The sequence below is a fragment of the Cricetulus griseus genome, chromosome 2 (assembly GCF_003668045.3).
Source record: "Cricetulus griseus strain 17A/GY chromosome 2, alternate assembly CriGri-PICRH-1.0, whole genome shotgun sequence".
Classification (NCBI taxonomy): Eukaryota; Metazoa; Chordata; class Mammalia; order Rodentia; family Cricetidae; genus Cricetulus; species Cricetulus griseus.
The window spans coordinates 246059515-246083098 of NC_048595.1; the positions used below are offsets into that span (position 1 = coordinate 246059515).

Below are 23584 nucleotides of genomic sequence, written 5' to 3' on the forward strand. Positions count from 1 at the left end.
CATTAAGGATCAGAAGCATGCTACCAAGAGTTTGGTTGTCAGGGAAGGAGGAAGAGAGATGGCTATGGGACAGGAACCCTGAAAGTTACGATTTATCAAGTAGGTAAACTGCACTAGTGATTTATTTTTTGAAAGCTTAATGGTTGTTTATATTACTTTTTGTATTAGACTTTTATGATGTTTCTCAAATAAATTTCTTAGAGATAAATGTTGAGTTTGTTTGAAGATTTGACTATTGGAATCATGCAGAATGCTGGTTTTTATTTTTAAAGGAAGTAATAACTGACAGTGCTATTCTGTTTATGAAATAACTAATTTTAGAAGACAAATTACCCACTTCCAGAAGGGGAAATGTGCCAAGATAATATGCTAACTTACATGATTTTAAATTTAAAATCTTTTCAATAAAGAAAACTATTTAAAATGTAAAAGTCATATGTAATGTTGGTAATTAGGTGCAATATGTTTACATAAAATATGTAAAGAGGAAATTATGCTCTTTGTAATGTTAGACTACTGGGGAAAATTAAGAGTAATGTACTGTTTCTAATGAATTATCAGAAATAAATGAGGGAATCTGCTGTTATATGTACTTTAAAAGACATAACTTGAGAATATTGCTAAAAATATGTTTTTTTAAGTTAGTTGTTATGTAAAGTTACAAATCAGTTTCACTGAAAAGACACACTTATGGGAAAGTATTATCATAAGAGGTATGGACAGACAGACAGACATTATAAAGTAATTATTTGTAATTAATGGATCCTGCACAGTCTTACACTGCTCCCTCTTCCTTGCCTTTATTTCCCACTTTAATAAGATAGACATCAATTGTTTTTATACTAATATTATAAAGATCACATGTATTGTGAAAATAAGGAAATCACTGCATATCAATTTAAATATAGCTTTTTTTTTCTTTTTGGTTTTTTGAGACAGGGTTTTTTTTTTTTTTATTGCTTTGGAGCCTGTCCTGGAACTCGATCTGTAGACCAGGCTGGCCTCGAACTCACAGAGATCTGCCTGCCTCTGCTTCCCGAGTGGTGGGATTAAAGGCAGGTGCCACCAATGCTTGGCCCTAAATATAGCCTTTTAAACTAAAAATTTCTTCCTAAACTTCAATTTAGCATCATTGATCCATGTGTATGTGTTTGACATGAGGGAGTGCAGGTCCATACATATCATTGCTTACAAGTGGGTGTCAGGGGACAACTATAGTCTTCATCCACCGTGAGACCCATGAGTTGAACTCAGGTTCTCAAGCTTGCCTGGCAAGTACTTGTATCTGCTGAATCATCTTGATGATCCCAATTATATATTTTAAAGAATTAGTAACTAAGAAGGAAAAGGGGATCAAAAATCAGTTAAGAAATAATTCCAAGAGATGGCTATGATCAGAGCAAGTCGATCCAGTACAAATTCCTGCATCACATCATGCATTCTTGGACGTAGAGGCACCAGTGAATCCTTGTGGAAGTCTGAGAGCAACAGAGAACAGAGGCTGGGTGAGAAATACCAGGTATTGCTTCTAGGAATCTGAGTTCATGACTGACTTTTTAGCTTGATGAGAATACTAAATATAGACATCTAAAAGAAGAACTTAAAATATAAAAGAATATGATAACTGTCTCAGAAAAACTAAAACATAAAAACACATGAGAATCATTTTTCTCCAGATCCACTGTGTCAGCCAACATCTGCTTTAGCCCTTCTGAGTGCCACAGATTACTGTTACGAGGCAGGCACTGGAATTGCTGTACCTTTGCTAACCTTTGATGCTGCCAGTTTTTAAATACACCCACTGTTAGGTCAGGAAATAGCACTGGCTTTTCTGCTTCCAATAGATAATTATGTAGTTATTGACCTAAGTGTGTGTATATCATTATAAAGAAGATTAATCAGGTCCTGGTAGTATAATGAAGCTGGTTTTCACACACAGACTTAGTATGGACTGTGAACCTTAGGTCTGCACTGACATTTTCATATTTGCTGTTGTGCGAAATGTTTAGTTCTCAGATATGATGCCAACTCACTAATGAAGAAAAAAATGCTGTTTATCAGTTTCACTGACACATTCAACTGTCATATTAACATTACATGGGCCTAAATGTTAATTCCTAAAATTGTAGAAATTCATAGAAAGACCCGGTTATTCTTTTAATGACTATTAGGTTACTATTGAGGGAATAAAAACAGGAAAAAAAAACCAAGAAACAAACAAGGCCTGTTTTAATAATGTATGCAGCATGGCTTCCATCATGTGATATTTGGACTTTCTTCACTTACACAATTATTTCTGGAGAAAATGCCACAACATCACTTTACTAGTCTTCTTTATGTGTTGTGTTTCATCTGATTATAGAAAAAATGCAAATAAGATGTCCTGAATAGAACATGTGACCACATTTCTAAACAAACACTCATTAGCAAAGCCTTAATGCTTATTTACAAAACTACAAGATTCACATTGATTCACCATCTTACAGCAAATCAGAAGACTCTTGCCAACATGGACCTCAGGAATGAATAAAGTAGAATAAAATATTATGGATAGGAGTAACATAAAAGAAAATAATAAATGAGAGAATACAACAAGGAGGAACAGAATAAACTAAAGAAAGCAAGTAAATTGTATAGGGAATATTCAGCCTTATTTTTTATTAGTAAGATAAGTAATGAAAAATAAATGTTTATTCCTGGTTGGGGAACAAATAAGAATTTCATTCATCTATATTTATCCTATATGTTTAATAGTGCTATTTATTCATTAATTTTAGCAGATTCACAACAAAAAACAAATTTAATATTAATGAAGCAATGGAAATACAACCATGTTTAATATCTCAAATCAATAAGTACTTTATAAAGCACTTATTATGCATACTATAACTTCCTTGATATCTGGTATGAAATAATCATCAATAATTGTAGTGTGATCACTAGGTCACATAAAAATTAAGTTCTAAAATTGGAAGGCACTATATCAGTCCATGAAAACCAATATTTTTTCCCCCACTGGAATGCTATGTGCCCATTAAAACCGAAGAAATTTCCTTACGATGATAAGAATGAACATGCAGGACACAGCCTCAGAGGTGTTAGCCAGGCACAGACAAAAGCCACATGATCTCACCACTGTGTGACCTCTAGGATTGGCCTTACAGAGGTAGACTGGTCATGATTAGAGGTGTGGTTGAAGACAAATGGAGAGATGTAGGTTAACTCTCCATAGGGGAACTGTGCTCGAGGGGACTGTGTTTCAGTCATTCCATACCCAGTTTCAGTCATTCCATGATGCACATTAACTTTCAAACAGCAAGATACACAAAGTGTAAGTCAATTAAAAAATTTAGGGATCTTCTAGATATTAACAATAACCTATGTGAAAAAGAAACAAAACAAAATTAACAAATAAGGAAATCAAAGTCCCCAAACCAATTCTACTTCCTAAGGGATGAAGAAAAAAAAAAGGAGAAAAAATGAAAGAAAGCCTTAGGAAAATATTTAGCCATGAAAATGAAAGATATGTACACTAGAATCTGTAAAATATTGGTAAAATAAATTTAAAAGTACACAAGTAAGCAGAAGATGTCCTGCCTTTTTGGATTGGAAGAGTAAAACAACCATATTGCCAAACCTGATCTACAGTTTGAAATGCAATTCCTACCAAAGTTTCAATGATATCTTCCACAGATGTAGAAAAAAAATTACTACAAGAGTTTTTCATGGATGTCTGATTGATCCTCCTGAGTAACTTAAAAAGTTTTGAACAGACAGAGTAAAGTTGAAGCCATTAAATTACTTGACTTCAATATACTCCAGGGCAATAGTAGTCAAAGTAGCAAGACGCCAAAGAAAAAATTGGAACATAGACAAGGAACAAGGTAAGCCTCTCAGAAATAAATCCACACATTGGTAGTTAGTACAGCTTTGTCAAATGGCCTGAGAACACACATCAGGGAAAGTACAGTGTCTTCAAGAAAAGCATTTGTGATAACTAGATAGCCATACATAAAAAGTGAGAGTAGATTCAATCTCGAATTATATAGAAAAATCAATAGAAAATGGATTTGCAAAGGATCTTATGTGATTTGTCTGCCAAGGACTCATGTCTGGAAAGTTTGGTTTCTATCAGTGGTTCTCAACATGTGGCTGTAAACCCTTTGGGGTTGCATATCATATATCATGCATATCAGATATTTACATTGTGACTCATAACAGTAGTAAAATTACAGTTATGAAGTAACAATGAAACAACTGTATGGGTGGGGGGTCACCATAACATAAGGAAATGTATTAAGGGATTGCAGCCTTAGGAAGGTTGAGAATCACTGGTCTACATAGTAGTATTAAGAGTTGATTAGACACTTAAGAGATAGGGCCCTATGCATGATACGCATATTTGAAACAGTTAAAGAATTAAAACAATAAACCTTAAAACAGATGTATGAAGTCATCAAAAATGCTGCTTTACAAGGAATTAGCTTTTTATTGTAGGATTCAGCTAGTTCTCACAGAGGTTGATATAAAAGAATAAGCTGTACCCATCTTCAACCTCTTTTGTCTTTAGCATACAATCTCTTTCTCTTACACTTGCTCTTACCAAGAGGCCACAAGCTTACCAAGCCTCAGGACATTGTATTTATGATGCCAACCTAATTTGGGAATTTCAGTCTTCAAAGTTGTGAATAAATAAAACTCATTTCTCTCTATATTCTCAACCTTGGGTAGTTCATTACAGTAACAGAGAGTGAACTAACTGGGTTCATTAAAACTTAGATAAAAGAAATGAAGTTATGAAAGAACCACCGAAAACATGAAGGAAGAATTATGCACATGTGGCCCACATGATTTTTTAAAAAGATATGGCAATAAAAGCTCAGGTGTGAAAACAAAACCAAAGGGGAGAACATCAAACTAAAAATCTTCTGTGTAGAAAAGGAAACAATTAGCAGAATTGTTTATTGAATGGGAGGAAATAATTGCAAACCATACATCTGATAAGGAATTTGTGCAAATAAAGGAGATCAAATGTCCAAATAATAAGGAAAAGAAGAAGGGCACCAGTTTTATTAAAGAATATTCTGTATCATAAACAATCAGGGGAATGCAAAGTAAAACCACAAACTACTACCTCACACTTATTAGATTTGAACCCAAAATGCATGTTGCATATACACGTTTTAGTTTTCAATGAAAAATAGTAAAACTTAGGAGCAAAGTTGTAAATTCTAGGAACTGCATGTACTATGAAAATTTTTCCAGTGAAGGACAACCCAGATTACATCATGTCCGGGGAACAAAACTGCCTAGTGACAGATCACTGCCTGTATCACAAGAGCTCAGTCTGAGATGGAAGTGTAATCCCTAGATCTCACCCACTAATGTCTTCTAATTTGATTGGAGTTTCAAGCGTATCATTGCAACCTAATTCTGACCAATCAATAAAGACCATAGGACGTTTAGACTTACACAGTTATTCAGAAGAGACCTAAACTACAGGCAGGGCATGGGGGGAGGGAGAAAGAGAGATTTCTTTGTAGTTTTCTTCTCTGTTCAACTTCCCTATATCTTGTGTCAATATAAATGTTTCATTAATTCTTAAAATCTGTATCATAACTGTTTTATATTTCTAGTTCCATTGTTTGTATTTGGAGATAAAGAAGGCATCTGGTGTTCAGTAGTCACTAATTTAAGGCACCACCTATATGAAAACCACAGAACACTGTGTAAAATAGAACATGATCCAGGATGATTTTTGGATAATTTATCCAAGTTTCTGTTCACTAAATAGTCTGTTGAGAGCACTAATTTTAAATCTGGAGACACTGCATTCTGGGAGAAGGAAATAAATAAAAGCAGTCAGAAAAGGAAGAGAGTGGAGTCACTGGATTAGATTCCTTGGAAAAGAGAGAAGAGAGAATCTCAGACAGGCCCCAACAGTACACACTGGGGTAGTTAGCACTCAAAGCTTGCTTCCTAGGGCCAAGAGAAAAGGCCTGATTACTGCTCAGTACCGTGCGGTATGTACCATGACATATCGTGTTAATCTGGGTGACTTACCTTCCTCAGACTCTAAGCAGTGGACAATTATTTTGCCCTTAAATATTTGCCCCCAAATATTTTTTGCAATGGAGAAAATATATATATATTCAACTAAATTTAGAATTTTTACCAAAATTTTACCAAAGGACTAGTAATTCTTTACAAGTTAGTACCAAAATTACAGGGCAGGTCACTGGGGAATAGTAGAAGGATGGAGAAGAAGATCAAGGGGCTACCGCCTCCAGGAGGAATCTTCCCTCCCTTCTGCAGAATGGACACTGCAGTGGCTTGAATAAAAATGCCCCCTACCCTGACCCATAAAGAGTGGCAACATTAGGAGGCTTTTTTTGGAGGAGATATGTCACTAGCACATGAGCTTTGAGGTCTCAGAAGTTCAATCCTGGACATGTCTGCCTACATGCCACCATGTCCCACCACGATGATAATGGACTAAACTTCTGAACTGTAAGCCAGCTCCAATGAAATGTTTCCCTTTATAAGAGTTACCATAGTCATGGTGTCTCTTCACAGCAGACAGAAACCCTAATTAAAATAGATACCGTTCTCTATGCACATCAACATGGCTGTGGGTAATTCCTGGTCCTTCATCATCTACAGTTATTTCTTACAGTCCTCAATCAGAGAATAAGGCAGGGCATGAATTCACAGGATCTGGGACACAGAGCACACAGAATCAAGGGGAGAGGTCAAGGATCAGAGTCTGCTGGGGGAACAAAAAGAGATACTTCCCTGGTATCTATCATTCCTTCCTGCAGAGTGCCCCACCCCCCATCCTGGGAGAAGAACCAAGAGTGCCCTTTAGGGAAAGCAAATGGCTTGTGAGAAAAGTTCCTCCATTCTTAGAACAGCTGCGGGTAGAGATAAAAATCTAAGTATTACTTACAATGACAATATGTCAGTTAAAGTGATAGAAGTTGAGAGGAACAGAGAAGTGAGCAAAAAGGAAGTGCTCAGAACATCATCCTACATCATCTTACTAGTGGGGAACCCACCACCACAAATAGGAAAAGACATTGTTAGGGTATCTGCATCATTTAAAAAGCAAATAGCAAATGATCCTCTCTTGGGTGAATGAACCTGGGGGTATCCTGAGCTGTAAGTGAGCCACAACTCACTCATCACCCTGGTATTAAAATGACGATGCCCCATGCAAGGATGAAACCACATCTTGGAGATAAACCACATCTTTAGCTCCAAGAGATACAAGAGAAGAAACATTAAATTATCTAGAAGTGGTAGCTGCCAAGGGTATGATCTCAGAAGTTAGAAATGTGAGGTCTGGGGGGAAATGTAGCTTAAAAATTATCAGCCCTGTTCTTAAAATGAACTGATATGCACACATATGTGTATCATGAGTTTACAGAAAGTAAAAAACCGCTGCTTCCAGAATCAGTTTAGTCTTATTTTCCTAATTAAAAAAATAAGACTTAGCTTATAGGCCTGTTTTAAATTTTTCTCTCTTTATTTTTTTTAATTATGCCATTTACTTATAAACATACAGGGGAGATGAGAACTGTAGACATGGGCTTTCTCATTCTGCATATCAGGAACAGGACTCCCCTGTTCTATTCATCCAGAGCCCTAAGTCTTCTATGTTTTCATACAGGTGATATGTTTTATTTAAACCTCCTCATTTCTATTTAAAGGACTGGCATATACATATATGTATATTCATATACATAAAAAGAAAGAGAGAAAGGAGGCATAGAAAGAAGGAAGAGGGAGGGTGAGAGAAAGGAAGGAGGAGGAGGAGAGCGAAAGAAAGACAGGAAGAGAAAGGAAGGAAGGGAGAGAGGGAGGGAGAGGGAGGGAGGAGAGGGAGGAGAGAGGAGGAGGGAGGGAGGGAGGGAGGGAGGAAGGAAGGAAGGAAGGAAGGAAGGAAGGAAGGAAGGAAGGAAGGAAGGAAGGAAGACTCTTCTCTGCAGAACTGGACGAATGGCTGAGAAGTCAAGAGCACATACTGTTCTTGCAGAGGACCTGAGTTAGGATCCCAGCAACCGTTGCTAGGCAGCTCCCAACCTCATTGTAAACCCAATTTGAGTGCCCTCCTCTGGCCTCTGCAGGCACCCACACATACATAACATACGTTCACAGAGACACAGACGTACACATACAACAAAAATTACTGTTTAACATAGAGTTTTTGCACTCCAGATTTTTGGGTTTTATAAAATAAGCTGGGGACCCTTGCCTTCTATTCCTGTGCTTTGGGGTGTTTTGTTTCTGAGGTCCTTGAATTGATAGTAGACTTTATCATTTGACTGTAGATAAGTTGTGGTCTACTGATGGAATTTATTTGATAGAATAATATGGTCTTGTTTTTGAAAAAAGTTTGCTCCAGATTTATTCTCCACTATATCTGAGTATTTAGATTAATCTGAATAAAGCTTCTGGGGACTCTAGTTTATACATGTTTAGTTTTGGATCTGCATGGTCTCAAAAAGCTATGAGCTATTCACTGCTAATCCTGCTCCTCCGTTTGCTTAATACTCCCCGCCTTCTCTGTTTATGTTCCCATTTGTTTGAAGAATCAGCTTTCTATTTTGTTAATTCGAATGGCTTTTTCTATGCCATTAATTTCTGCTTTTATGTTTATTTCTTCTTTCCGACTTTTTAAATGCCTTGAACAGAACTTCAGATTTAATTAGTTTCTTTTCTATCTTTTCCCAACATCTTCCAGTAATTAACACTTTATTTGCACTCCATAATTTTTCAAGTTATTTTTGCTGCATTATTTAGTGATTTCAAAGTATTCTGTGTCCTTTGACTCTTGGAATACTTGGAAATATGTTTGAAAATTTGATCTTGGATTTTTTTTTTTTTTTGTCTTTTGTAAATGTGTGAATGTGTGCATGTATACCATGTGTATTCCTGGTAAATGTGGAAGCCAAAAGCAGTCCTTGGATGCTCTAGAATGGGAATTACAGACAGTTGTGAGGTGCAGTGTGGGTGCTAGGAATAGAACCTCCCAAGAGCAGCCATCATTCTTAACTAGCCCCTTGATGAACTTGTTCAACAACAGTTTTATGGCATTTTTGTCAGTTCCTAATTTTACTGTCTATGATGACTATCTACAGCCTGGATGCATTCAGAGCATCATGTGTTACTGGTATATTCGTTGAGATCTGCTTCATGGTCCTCTTTTATTTTTATTAGATTCCATGTGTACTTTAACTAATGAGGCATGCAGAATCAATTATCTTACTGTTCCAAGGTTCCATAAAGCCATTCACTAATACTGTCTATGACACTCTTCAAACCTGCATGCCTACATTTCTCTACCTAGCCTGCCAGTTATTAAGAAACATGTTAAAGGCCCTCATGGCAGAAGAATGAATTTTCTCGTTCTGATGTGTCTTTCTTTCTTTATTCTTAGGCTCTTCTGTTAAGACCTTGGGAGTTTTCCTATTAAGTCATTCTTTTCATTCTATTCTAATGAGTTTATTGTTGTTCCCTAAAAACTCCTTTTGGAAACCTTAAAGTCAATTGTGACTGTAACTGTTAGCAGTGTGTTCCCACATTTTTCTCATTAGTACCCTAGTTTGTTATCTTTCTGATCCTTCATTTGCAGTCTTTCCTTATCCTCAGTTTTAGTGGTAATTTTATGTAAGCCATGGCAATTTTAATAGGATAGGAAAATCACTCTAACTTGACTGAATGTTTCAGTCTTTTTGCATTTAATTATAAAGACAAGTTGTGATACAGACTGTTGAGTCTCATCAACATTTTTGTGCTGTCTTTATTCTCAGCTTCCCCTGTGGCTAGACTGGAGAGCTGCCTATTTTGGTCAATGCACTCTAGAGCACATGTGCATGTGTCCAGGTCATGCACCATATGGTGAGTGCTGGAATGTTGCTTTTCCTCTCTGCTGGGACAGTCTTGGAGTCTATGTAATGTGGTGTTAACCACAGGAGGACAATGACTACACCTTGTACATTGGATTGTGATTTAAGCATAGACTTGAATTGTGTCCATCCAAGCTCTGAAATTTCTGGAATTATTTGCACCAACTAGTGAAAGCTATTCTGACTTTGGTAATTGGATTGATTAAATTCTATCATATTTTCATCACATGTATACATATGTTCACATAGTTGTGATGGTTTTCCGTTTGTGTCTGTCTGGCTTCTGTGGAATAGGTTAAATATTGTTCTTCTGAATGCATTGCTTTTCTTTCATCTTAAAGAACATGTTTAGCTTTTTGTGATGTTGTTTCTGGTGTCAATGTGGCTAGGCTATGGTTCCCAGGTTCTGAATCAAAGCTAGACTGTATCTCTGCTTCTTATGCTATGGTTTGTGCATAGTGAGGGCCACTAAAATAAAACAGCAAAACAAACATTAAAAGGCCTCTTAATGTGTACTAACCAAAACTTAATTCAAAGTCAAACGTGTAAAAATGAATCTCAGGTGTGTCTGTGTGGTGCCAAAGTGCTCAGCTTCCCTGTAGCCTTGCTTCTGAATACATGATGTGCACAATTTGCATTGGGGATTCTGACACACCACACACCAGTGAAACATCCCCATTCGTATTTGAGACTATTGTATGTTACCAATTGCAGTGTTTCGATTATACATGTTTTCTGCTCTGAATGGTTTATAAAAAAGGAAAAGTTCTAATATTTTATCTTCAGTATGTTAGAAAATTATGCCTTTGATATATTATGTTAAAGTGCTTGACTTTAAAATGTGCTGTTTGAATTGCTGGCTTGAATAGCATAAAACATCACTATATAAAATTTTCTTTGGACTAGGACAGAATTTCCATGATTTCTTAAAGGCTGCTAAACATACTTTTGTCATTTTGAGTACATGTTTATGTGAAGCAATGTTCTCAGTATTCCCAATTATAAAATGAAAATATTAATTTTCTCTGAAAAATGTTGAAGATTTTCTGTGTTCTGCTATATTAAATATTGAGCCATGATTTGTTTATGTAAAAATAAATCTCATTATCATGCAAATGTGCTTAAAGTATTATGAATAATAAAATTATATGTATATAGGAACTATTATTTCAAAATAAATCTATGATTTGCTTTTAGTAACTGTTTGATATATATCATATATACCAAACATTTATCATACTGATATATATGATATATATGAAACTAGCAAACATTTACTAATGGTAAATCATACATTTACTAAAAGTACATAATATATTTATTTTATATTAACATATATTATATATACATACATACATATATATATATATATATATATATATATATATATATACTTTCTGTAAGCCAGATTACTCTCCATGATGTAGGGAGCCTTGTGCCAGGAGATGAAGGTCTTTCTTAAGAGAAGAGGCTGAGGTTCCATTGTGGAGATGTGGAGATGAAGGATGCTAGCACACATTCTTCCTGAGGCTCTAGACTGCTGGTCTAACCTGTTGACCTGGCACTTGCTTGATTTCATAGCTTCCTGAGCTAACTGTTTATCTCTGTAGTCAGTCATGAGCTGCTACAATGTTTTGCTAAGATTATATATGTCATGGGGGTTGCATGCCATACCGCTAGTGTAACATGGGAACCATTGTACTCTGTATGCGTTCATGGTGCTGTTGACAAGAACCAATGTCTAGTACTGTATTTCTTAGAACAGTAAATGTGAATCAATACCTATGGCTAATCAGTTCTATTTCACCAGAGAAATAGAGTTCTATTATTTTTATTCATTTATACATATTTTCAATATTGTAAAGTTTATACTTCATAAAGTTTATACTGCAGCTCTTTTTATTTTTCTGCAACAAATTCAAGAACCCTAAAAACTTTGAGCTGACCACCTGACTCATTTCCCTCTCGCCATTCACATTTTTGTGAAGGTGGGTGATAGTGAGTTCACTAGACCCAAGATAAATGATAAATGGGTGTTTTATTGGGGAACAACTTACCAAGATAATAATAAAGAACCGCCACAGCCTTCCTCTGCCCTTCTGATACAATCCCAGCCTCACCCTTCCCTCTTTCCAGGTCCTTCCACACCTGAAGCCACTCCCAAAGAGGCGTGGCCACTAACACAAATACACTGGCAAGGAAGATGTTGCTACATTTTTGTCCTTCCTTCTTCATTCCATGCATTACTAATTATTGTCATTATGTCTTTTTATAACCTTCCCTTAGATTTGCACACATTTATTGTTTTGTTTTGTTTTTTCTCTTTAATTCTCATTCTCTTTTTGAAGTGCACTTTGTGGAAGTTTAGTTAGTGAAGTGATCTTTTTTGAATTCAGAGATGTCCCCTCACTTATCTGCCACATAAAAGTAAATTGTGACAGGTGTAGTTTTTCCTTATACATTTAAACCTACAACAAAGGAAAGGTTCTTAGAGGTTTCTGTGGATTTTTATTCTCCTCGAGTTAGTAAGCGATAAGCATTGGGAAATTGCTTCCAAGAGCAATTTTGTTTATATCTTAGAACACAAGTGTCAACATTTGATTTTTATATAAAGAATTCATTTACCCAGGGTGTACACTTTCTTCCATTTGAATAAATCTCATGGCCCATAGCATTTTTAAACTAGGAGATTTATTTATTTTTGCGAATGGGTGTTTTATTTGCATGTACATCTGCACACTAGAAGAGGATAAAGGATCCCAGTTATAGATGGTTGGGAGCCACCATGTGCTTGCTGGGAATTGAACTCAGGACCTCTGGAAGATCATCCAGTGCCTATAACCACTGGGCCATCTCTCCAGCCTTGGTTTTTGCATTCTTTATTTTCCTCCATCTTGATGAGACAATGCATATATGTCAAGTTACTTGGAGTTTTCCTATATTTTATATGTCCTTGAAGTGCTTGGAAAAGAATCATGTCTCCCAAGGAATATGAGTCGTTGCAGAAAATGAGAACCTTGATGTTGGAGAACTTAGAAGAACATTGTATGATGATGTCTCAGAACCAAAGGCCAGTGTCATGGTTCTGCATAAAACTGATTTGACACTGGTGCCCACCTTTGTTACAGGGTGCACCTGGAAGGTGCTTCTGGATCAGAATAAAGAAGACACCCATCCTCAGAAAGATCTGTGCATCAGCCAATCTGCTAAGAGCTTGAAGAGAATCAAAGATCGAGCAAGGAGAAATGTGATTCATTTCTTTTGCTTTCAAAACTTGAACCATAACATCTAAGCTCACTCACTGTCAATGGTCCTCAGGCTTCGATTCACATTTGGCTCCTGTGGTGTTCAGGTCTTTAAATTAGAACTGAATTGTACAACAGGGTCTCTAGCAGACCGGTGGTGGGACGTTTTAGATGTGGGTCTATTCCTTCTAAATTCATGTTTACCTGTCTATCTGCCTACCTACTTTTTATTTATCAATCATTCAATCATCTGTCTATGTATCTGTCTGTCATCTCTCTTTATCTGCTATTTAGTGTTTCTTCTGAGAACTCTGAGTAATGTACTCAGTATGAATTCTTCCCTATCTCTAATACTAACTCTTAGTGAAGGCATGACTGACTCAAGACTGGAGAGTATTATGCAACGCTGAGGGTGGGCATGCAAGAGAGAACAGAAGAAATGATCAGAGATAGAAACTTGGAGTCTGACCATGACAGTGACTAAAGTGGAGAAGGAGGAGAATGGAGAAGATGAAAAGAGAAGAAGGAGGAGGAGGAGGAGGAGGAGGAGGAGGAGGAGGAGGAAGAGAAGGAGGAGGAGGAGGAGGAGGAGGAGGAGGAGGTGAAAGAGGAGGAGGGGCAGAAAAGAGGAGGAAAAGAAGAAGGAAGAGGAGGAGGAGAAAAAGAGAAAGTGGGAGGAGAGACAGGGAGGAGAGAGAGAGAGAGATTTCAGTTCAGTTTCCATGGAAAGTAAAAGTAATCTTTACAAAGGCAAGATCCCTGGAGAAGATTAGGACTTGCAGATAATAGAGACTAAGGCAGCACATTCCATTGCCTTAGAGATAGGATGGAGGAAGTGTAGACAGTGTGGTGGCTCTATTATATTTAAGACCATGGCTATGGGGTTCATACATATTACCCTTTGTCTACTCTAGATAAGTACACAAACACCTAAGACATCAGCAGCAATAGAAGACAAAGAAGGGTTTAATCTCAGTGTCAATGAACCTGTAAAACTTTTGGGACCACTTACGAGACCCAACAACATGTGAAATCTATTTATTCACAAACTTGAAAGAATCTTATCTGTCTGCTGATGGTACATGTTTTAAGGTGACTTATGGTATGAAAATTAAAGATTTCAGTTCTTGATTATGCTATGATTTTTAAGACACAGTTTATTGTTAGGATTTAGTTATGTGTATATGTGCTTATTTGCAGCAGTGGTGTGGGTGAGGAGCTTGCATATTTAGTAGAGTGGTATGGAGGCCAGAAGGCGCTGACTGCCCTAGAGTTAGAGTTATAAGCAGTTATGAGACAATGTGTGTTCTGGAAACTGAACTTGAGTCATCTGGATGAGTGGTATATGCTCTGAACTGGTGAACCATCTCTCTAGCACCTGTTAGATATTATTTTTTTTATTATTTTTTGATACAGGGTTTCTCCATGTAACTTCGCTTGTCCTGGAACCTATTCTGTAGACCAAGCTGGCCTCAAACTCACAGAGATCCATGTGCCTCTGCCTCCCTGAGTGCTGGGATTAAAAGCATGCCACCACCGCCTGCTCTGTTGAGATGTTTTTATTGGATTCAAAGCCAAGCAATTCATTTTAGAAAAATAAATACTAAATTTTTGTATTCCTTTATCTATAATGTAGTACAGTTCCTTTCTCCTTTTGGTTGTACGCATCAAAGAGAAGTACTAAGATCAGAAAAACTGCACTAAGAGAAATGAATATTTTATAATATATAATTTACTTTAGCCAAACACCAGCATAAATAGAATATTAATTTCCCCACAATGCCTCAGTTCTTAAGTAATATTTCATCTTGATATTTAATGAAAGTATGCTTTGATACAAGTAGCTGTTATTTCTTGTATAGTAATAGCATATTATAAACTTAAACTGGATACAGTCTCTACCTGCTTATAAGGAATCAACTTCTTATGTTTTCATTTCAATTCTATTCTTAATTATCTCTCTGTGTTGATAGATTTAAGTGACTCTTATGGAATGAAGCTGATTTTTAAATGCTGCCTCCATTATGCCGAGAGCTTACACCAACCGTTCACTTGTCTTTCTTTCTATTCTATTTTCAGTGTTTTTTTTTTTTTTTTCAAATTGTCTCATCACCATTTTCTTCAGTGTTTCATTTTACTACTTATTTAACAAATCTTTCTCTAGTGCAAGTATCTAATTTGTTTCTTTGATTTTTCTTTATAATTCATTATAAACATTTTCTTTTTTTCTAGATATGATTCACATGAGTAGAGGGCTCTCCCATACTGCGATTCTTCATCTCCTTTCATAGTCAATAATAAATTTGTGCTCCATTGTTATTTATGGTTATACATATAGCGCTAACAATCATATGAGATTTTAGATTTATGAGATGTTAGGTAACTGTTCAATTGAATGTTTTACAAATACGGTAATTTTACAAAAGAAATAAACTATATTATAATGACCCCTAAGATTAAAGCCCTATCTGTTCTGTTCATGAAACCTGCCCCAACAAATCACCCAGGACAGTTCTTTACATGTCCTGATAGCTATTGAGTAAGTAATTGATTCTTTCTGCCTCACAATTTTTCAAAAACTTCATTACCTTTTTAGTTTATAGAAAGAGAAAATATAACAATAATAGAGAATGGGCTTTGTTGGGGGTTGTTAGCCTACCAGATATAAGAAGTGAAAATTTTATGTCAGCATAACCATGAGGGTTTCCTATATGTAAATTAATAGATTAAATAGTTCTTTAACACAAAATGTTAAAAAACATGAAATAATTACAATAGCAAATTTTTAACAACATAGGAATATGTATAAATGTACTAACTATATCATGAAACATATGCTGGTATTTGCTAAATACTATGCTAGAGCCTGAAAATATTTATCAAACGAAACATAATTTAGGTAATAGTGGTGAACCTAGAAATTAGGTTCTTAATATTATAACAGTGCCTATTTAAATGAATAAAATTTATATTAGATTTAAAAAATAATCATTTTGTAAGGATAATATCTTCAATGACTATATTATTATTTTGAATAAGAAACTGTGCTTTCCCCATACTTTATTGGATGGTTCCATACCCATAGGTCTATGGACAGTACTAATTGGATGTACTGGGTTATAGAGGGAGGAAGAGGAGGAGGAGTAGGAGAGGTAAAGAGGGAGGAGACCTGATGGCAAGAATCTATGGGATTGGAGGGAGGAATTGGAGGTGGATAATATCACATTTCATTGTATACATTTAGGAAAGTCTTAAGAATAAAGACAATGTACTAAATCTGGAAAGAGAAATATAGCATATGGCATTAGTTTAGTCCATGTCAGCGCAAACACTAGTGGTAGCAATTGTGGACATAATGATATCCCCACAGAATAATGTAATAATTATTTCTGATGTCCCTCATAGTCAAGAAAATGTTTCTGTTCAGTACCAAAGGCAGGGGAATGTCAATCTGTCTCTTGCAAGCCATGGTTTATGCATATTTCTTTCAAAAATATCCAGTAAGTGTTTTCCCTCCAAAATTATTGATGTAGTTGTAGATTCTCTGTGAAGCAAAATGACTTCAATGATTATTCTGGGCATTGTACTTTGCAAGAAATTCCCATGAGGCATTTCTTCACCTAAAGCAGTCTGAGAGACACTTACTGGGGAAATTGTTTACACAATGTTGCTCTGCAATGAACAAATTTTTGCCGTGACTGAAGATAAAGATCCTCAAGGTAAGCACACACTTAGAATCCCAAAGCTCTAAAATATTAGTTCCATGTATAGTTTGAACAATGACCAAAAACGTGTTTTCAGCTCCTAAAAACAGTCTATGCCCTTTGGAAACATATGATCTGATGTGATTTATAAAGGTGCACTTGACATTAAACCGAACACAATTGGAAGCAGAAGTGCTCTCTGTTCAGGATACTTTTCCAAACCAACACCATTTGGACTAATGGCGATTAATGTTCTCTGTTTTGAGTATTACATTTGCTTATTTTAATTTTGTGAGCTGCAGCACAAATCTGCTTGGCACTGGGTAGTGATCTCTGAACTTGGACAATACTAAGTAGTGGGTGACAGCTGTGTATATAGATAGTGAGAAAATACTTAAGCTGGATTTTTAAATAAGATTTTTCAGTAAATACTCATGACAACTACTCCAATTTACTAGGTTTGTCATGTCTCATTCACATTTGAAAATTAATGTTAAAAAGATTTGACTATGGAAGCTATATAGACTCAGCCTAAGAGCTCAACAGAAGAACTGTTTTTGTTTGTTTGCTTGTTTGTTTTTTAAAGTGTGGTACTTGCACACAATGGGATTTTTTTTCAGCCACAAAGAAGAATGAAACTAAATTGTCTGGGAGGGGGCAAATGGATATAGCTGGAGATACTAGTATTAAGTGAATTAAACCAGTTCCAGAAAGGCAAATACTGTATTTTTTTCCTGATTATCAGCATGTAGATTTTGTATAGTGATATAAATCATGTTTACACGTATAAAAGGGAAGCTGAGTTGAAATTGTTTGGGAAAACAAAGGAGACCGTTGGGAGAGGTGGGAGGTGAGGAATAGGAGGGGATAAGGATGAGAGCATGCTCAGGGCACAATGAAAAGAGAATTCAGTTTCCGTTCTTAGCATATGATGCTCTCTGATTCTCACCAGTTGTGTAGCTTCTTGGGCAAGATCTTTTGCTTCTCTGGCAACTCTCTCAGCTTCATCAATATTGTCTTTAATATTACTGTAAGCTCTGAAGGCTGTAGTGGCATTGAAAGAGATGTTCTTGGCCTCATCCAGGATTCTGTCAGGTTAGACAGAGAAAAGAACTTTAGAGGAATTAGCAATCAAATAAAGAACAGTCAAGTCATTAAAAGCCCAGCATACAAGGGATCATGGCAAATATAACCAGGGTAATTCCAAACCCTAGTGATGTGTCTATTGATTGTATCATGTTGCATTGTTCCATTTAATGTTATATTCCTCAAGACTTGCTGTGAAATATAGCCAATATGTCTTTTAAGATTTTTATATTTATTTAGTTTATCTCTCCTTCCTTCCTTCCTTCCTTCCTTCCTTCCTTCCTTCCTGCCTGCCTGCCTGCCGCCTGCCTGCCTGCTGCCTGCCTGCCTGCCTTCCTTCCTTCCTTCCTTCCTTCCTTCTTCTTCCTTCCTTCCTTCCTTCCTCCCCCCTTCTCTCTTCGTGTGTGTGTGTGTGTGTGTGTGTGTGTGTGTGTGTGTGTGTGTGTGTGTGTGTGAGAGCACATGTGCACGCACAAATGCATATATGCACATGTTCACAGCTTGAAGGAGTCAGTTCTCTCCTTCCAATGTGTGAGATTTAGGGATTTAACTCAGGTCTTCAGACTTGGTGGCAAGCATCTTCACCCACTGAGCATTCTTTCTGCCCTCCCCCACCACACACCATATCTTAAACATCTGATAGACTGCGGAAGCATTGGAACCATGTGACCAGGCAAATGTATGCAGGATTACAGTACTTTCTGTTATTTGTGAAGCACACTCCAGTTTCCAGAGCACTTGTATCCCATTAATCAAATGAATTTTACAATGTCTTCAGAGTAGGCACACTTCCCAGAAAGCATAAAGAGATCATAGAAAAAAACCAAATCATGACTAATATATCCCTAATGGGAGATTTGGAATCTGGGTCTGCTGATTACTGGCCACTGATTCATCTACTACTCTTTGTTCTAGATTGGGCAAAGTTTTCTTTTTTTTTTAAACTAATTGTGCATGGGATGCTTGAATTTTTGATCATTTTGTCTACATCAATGATAATCAAAGATGAGAACACAGACTTGCATGTGGTGCATATTAAATAGATTTATTTTCTAATATTATTCCTAGGATGAATAGCTCCTGTGTTTTTTCTTTTAGTGCCAATCACAAAAGTATAGAGGAAGTAAATCAGCCATACCTAGAATACTGTTTAGTAAGCAAATCCTCTTCTCCTCATTTTTTTCTTCTGACTCACATGATAATCCCAGCTACAGTGAGCTGTTATTCATTTCATTTCTTTTTATTGTTGACAGGGTTTCTTATAGATCAGGCTGGCCTTGAGCATACTGTAGTTGAAGCTGGCCTTAAACTTGTGTCCTCCTGCCTCCACTTCCCAAGTGCTGGGGTTACAGGGATGCGCCATCCAGCACTCTTACTTCAGAGAGGTGCACGGAGTGTCTTACTGGAGGGCAGAGACTCAAAGGCTGTTTATAAGGCTACACATTCCGAGGCATTTTTAAGCAGTGAAATGATTAGATCGCATTAGAAACGTAAAATTGAAATTTGAAGCAGAATGTGTTTATGTATTATTTAAAATGCTAATAAGACAGCCTCGGTGCCTCCTAATAAAGAACAAAACACAATATTGTGTAAGGGTAGCCTAAGGCTATGTTCGTTTCCTAACCAGGCATAACTGGATTCACTTTTAACTGTGACTTTTGATGCTTTTCCAGAGGATCTTTGCCTACATTCTCCTAATTAGCATCTTCCATAGAGAAGCCATGCGGCGCTTTTGTTCATAATTACGGAAATCAAGACTTGAAAGTGGTTTTCTACCCTTTCTGCTCATCTAAACTTTTGGATGTGTGTCAAGCTATGCAGACAATTCCAACAACACACAGCTTACCCATCAAGCACAGCAGAGGAGTCATTCAGCTGAGCTGCATGGCTCTCAGCCTGGAACACCTTCTCAGCAAGCTTCCTGTCCTTTATTTCCTGAGAGAGGTCATCTATTTTGTCACTAAGCTCCTCGGACAGTGGTGGCAACTTGGTTTTAATGTCTTCGACATACTGATATGGAGAGAGAAGAAATGGCATTAAGAGCAAATGCATCCAGGCCTCCTTGAATTTGCTAATTTCTCTAGGAGATAAAATCACACATGCTTACTTTGGTATTTTTTTTTCCTTTAGAAAACTTTCAGTCTACTAGCAGAGGAAATAGGGAATAAAAGCAGAAATTTATGAAGCCAATTTATACTATGAAAAGTCCATTTTTCTTGCAAGTTTACTTCGTAGCAACAAATGAACACATGATAATCATTGGAAGCTTTCAGGTCCTTTGTGTCCTTAATCCTGCACGTCTTGATGCAACATATGAGACAGTTGGCTAAAGGTTTGCTTGCGGATTTTCATTTCTCTTTTAACTAATGCTATATGAGATAATAAGACAGGTGGTGAGTGGTGGCCTAGGAACAAGGAATGACCTGGTCACTATGCTAAGGAAAAAAAAAGACCAACCCATAAGCTCACATAAGTGAGTACTTGAATAATGTTAGGTTCTAATTATTACCAATAGGTGGGCACGTCCACGACACTATACTACAATAATATATTCTCACCAAAAACCACATAAAGGCTCTGGTTTCTGTTACTGAGTTTTTTTCTGGTGTGGGAAGGAATTGTGTCATCACCTTTCTCTTCATTCTGAGCTTTATTCAATACTTACATCTATGACCGAGTTGATTTCATCTGCAAGTCGGTTGGCTTCATCAAGTATGTCATTGCCCTCCTTTAAAGTGTTCTCTATTTGTCGTTTGCCACTTTCAATAGCCTCCTTCTTTTTCTATAGCATGCAAAGAAAAAAATTATATTACTACAGCATCTGGGTAAACATGTCTCTATTGTCTACTCCTATTTTCTTTGAGATGTCTGAACAAAAGGTTTACAAACAGTTGGGCTAGATGACAATGGTTGAACTTACCCACTCAACCCTCTTAAGAATTCTTCAGCATAGGGCATAGACAGGTCATTTCTTCTTCCCATTCGAGAAAGCCATCCAGGTAAAGAAAAGCAATGTGATAGTTGCTAGAGAATTAAAAGGTTTGCTGAAGCAAAGTAGGACCTTCATCTTAACCACAATGCAAGTGATGAACATGTACTACCAGCATCTAATGTGCCAGATTAAACTGGGAAAGCGTACGCAGTTCCAGAATCTATAGTGAAATCATAAAATTCAAAAGGTGGAATTTCCAAGGGAACTTAGAGAGAATACCTTTCAGGAAATAAAAATCATCCCCTTTAAGAATAAACCTAATGGATTATTTCATGAGATGAGAACAGTTTAATTTCTCTGTGGAACGTATGGTTTGTCTCAAAGCTACATGAACCTCATTCCTGGCCTAGAGAAGGAAAATCAATGGGAGAGAATTATTGCCATGACTTCACATGGCCTTTGTACTTCAAACTCATTCATATTCTGCCTCCCCTCATTCCCCCTACATGTTAAATGGAATCAATTAAAATGTTAGTCTCTGGACTTTATATGATAGTTTATATTCATGCAGGTTTTTTCAAGATGCACAGAGCAGTCTATAAGCCTTTGATTCTGTGGGTCCCATGTTCATCACCTTGAAAGGAACAAGAAACTGAGTCATTGCAGTGCTATGGTTTTAGTGCTTGTGCTGAAATTATAGCACTGTGAAATTAGATAAAAAGACTTAGCTCATAACTGCCAGGCACAAATAAATGCTGTATAATTGTTATATTGATTATATTGATGGTTTTGTCCTTATTTCTCACTTAACTTAATTACTGTCTATGTGTGTGAGTGTGCATATGCATGCGTGTTTGAATGTGAGTATGTGAATGTGAGTGCATGTATTTGTGGTGTGTGTATGCGTTATACTTACTGAAGGAGCTTCAGGGATCTGCCTGTCTCTGCAACCCCCATCCCCCCACCCCGAATCACTGGGGCTACAGACACAGGCTGCATAGGGATTTCTTTCTCTCTCTCTCTCTCTCTCTCTCTCTCTCTCTCTCTCTCTCTCTCTCTCCCTCTCTCTCTCTCTCTTTGAGACAGGGTTTCTCTGTGTATCCTTGGCTCTCCTGGAACTCACTTTGTAGACCAAGCTGGCCTTGAACTCACAGAGATCCTCCTGCCTCTGCCTCCTGAGTGCTGGGATTAAAGGTATGTGCCACCACTGCCCTGATGCCAAAAGGCTTTTATTTCAGTCCCAGGCATGTAAACTCAGGTCCTCAGGCTTGTGTGGGATGCACTTTGTCAGCTGAGTCACTTTCTAAAGCCTCCTTTAAAATTTATTCTATGGGGGGTTTATCACCAATTATAGTGATATAAATACTTCCATTTTTTTTATACATGTTGATCCATCTTGGTTAGTTTTGGGGTGGTTCTAAAACATGGGTGATTTAATGGACATCAGAGAAACAAACACATCACAGATGCAGGTACAGGGACCACAGGAAAGACACAGCCTACTGAATTGTGTGCATAGTGATGGATATTGCATATATCGTGTAATGAAGAATCATAGTGATGGTTGTAGACCATGCATTACATCCCAGCAAACTATTACACTCTACACTATCTCTCATGTCCAGGCTTCCCGCCATTTCATACACTTGTGAATACACTGAAACCTAGAATATATTCTTCACCACAGTGTGGGTACCACAGATACAGTCTCTCTAGCACCTCTATGAACTTCCCCGGTGAATACTTTTAAGTGACTGAATGAAAGTGAAGCTCATGGCTTGTGTTGTGTGTGACTCAGCTCATTGAGATACTGTGTCTCTGCAAGATTCAGTGGAGTATTTGTTTTGTGATTGCTGCTTTCCTGACAAAAATGTCAGGAGAAGTTCTAGTGTCACTGATTTCCAGCCATATCTTTGCTTCCAAGGGCCTGGAATGCTTTGCATAATAACCACCACCCTCAAGATCTTGTATAAATGTATGTAAAGGTATACTGTACACAGAAATTCAAAAATGCTCTTTTCATTGTGGCTTGCTTATAGTAATACAAGAAAGTCATTTAAATTACTATGTCAGGGCTATAGAGATGGCTTAGAGTTTAAGAGCTCTGGCTGCTCTTGCAGAGGTGTCGAGTTCAATTCCCAGCAACCAAATTCTGTCTCACAACTATTTACAATGAGATCTGGAGACCTCTACTAGCATGAAGACATACATACAGAACACTGTATCCATAATTAAAATAAAAATAGTATGCTAATGGGAGGGAGAGATGTATCTATGGGTGTGTTAATCAAAGAGCTACATCTATTTCTGTTTACATAAACTAAAGAGTATCTGTTTAAAGTTTTAATTGGATCAGTTCAGAGAGCCAACTGTAATATAGGGGTCACAATGTATTCTTTATCACACTAAATCAAATGATGATCTAGAAAGTAAAGAAGTTTTAAGAGTGTATAATTTCTAGATTACGTAATAAACTCTAGCTTTGAAACAAGGAATATGGAGATTTGGAGCTCCAGGGAAATCAGAGAAAACATTGATTTCTCCTTGCTTTATGACATTCTTTTGTACTACTTATTGATTAATAAAAGAGGGTTTATGTATTTGTGATGAACACCATTGGGGCTCTAAGGATGCAATCAGAAATATATATATATATATATATATATATATATATATATAGAGAGAGAGAGAGAGAGAGAGAGAGAC

The 23584-nt window shown here is 36.9% G+C and overlaps 1 protein-coding gene across 4 annotated transcripts in view; it reads right to left on the reverse strand.

Moving 5' to 3' along the window:
• Window positions 1–23584, reverse strand: part of LOC100771923 (laminin subunit alpha-2) — a 541373-nt gene that overhangs the window by 94664 nt on the left and 423125 nt on the right. For all 4 annotated transcript variants that reach the window (XM_035440328.1, XM_027402872.2, XM_027402871.2 and 1 more), the window contains 3 exons: window positions 20612–20728; window positions 19793–19956; window positions 17810–17948 (listed from right to left, as the gene is read on the reverse strand). In XM_035440328.1, the coding sequence (XP_035296219.1) occupies window positions 17810–17948; window positions 19793–19956; window positions 20612–20728 (420 nt within the window). The remainder of the gene's footprint in view (window positions 1–17809; window positions 17949–19792; window positions 19957–20611; window positions 20729–23584) is intronic.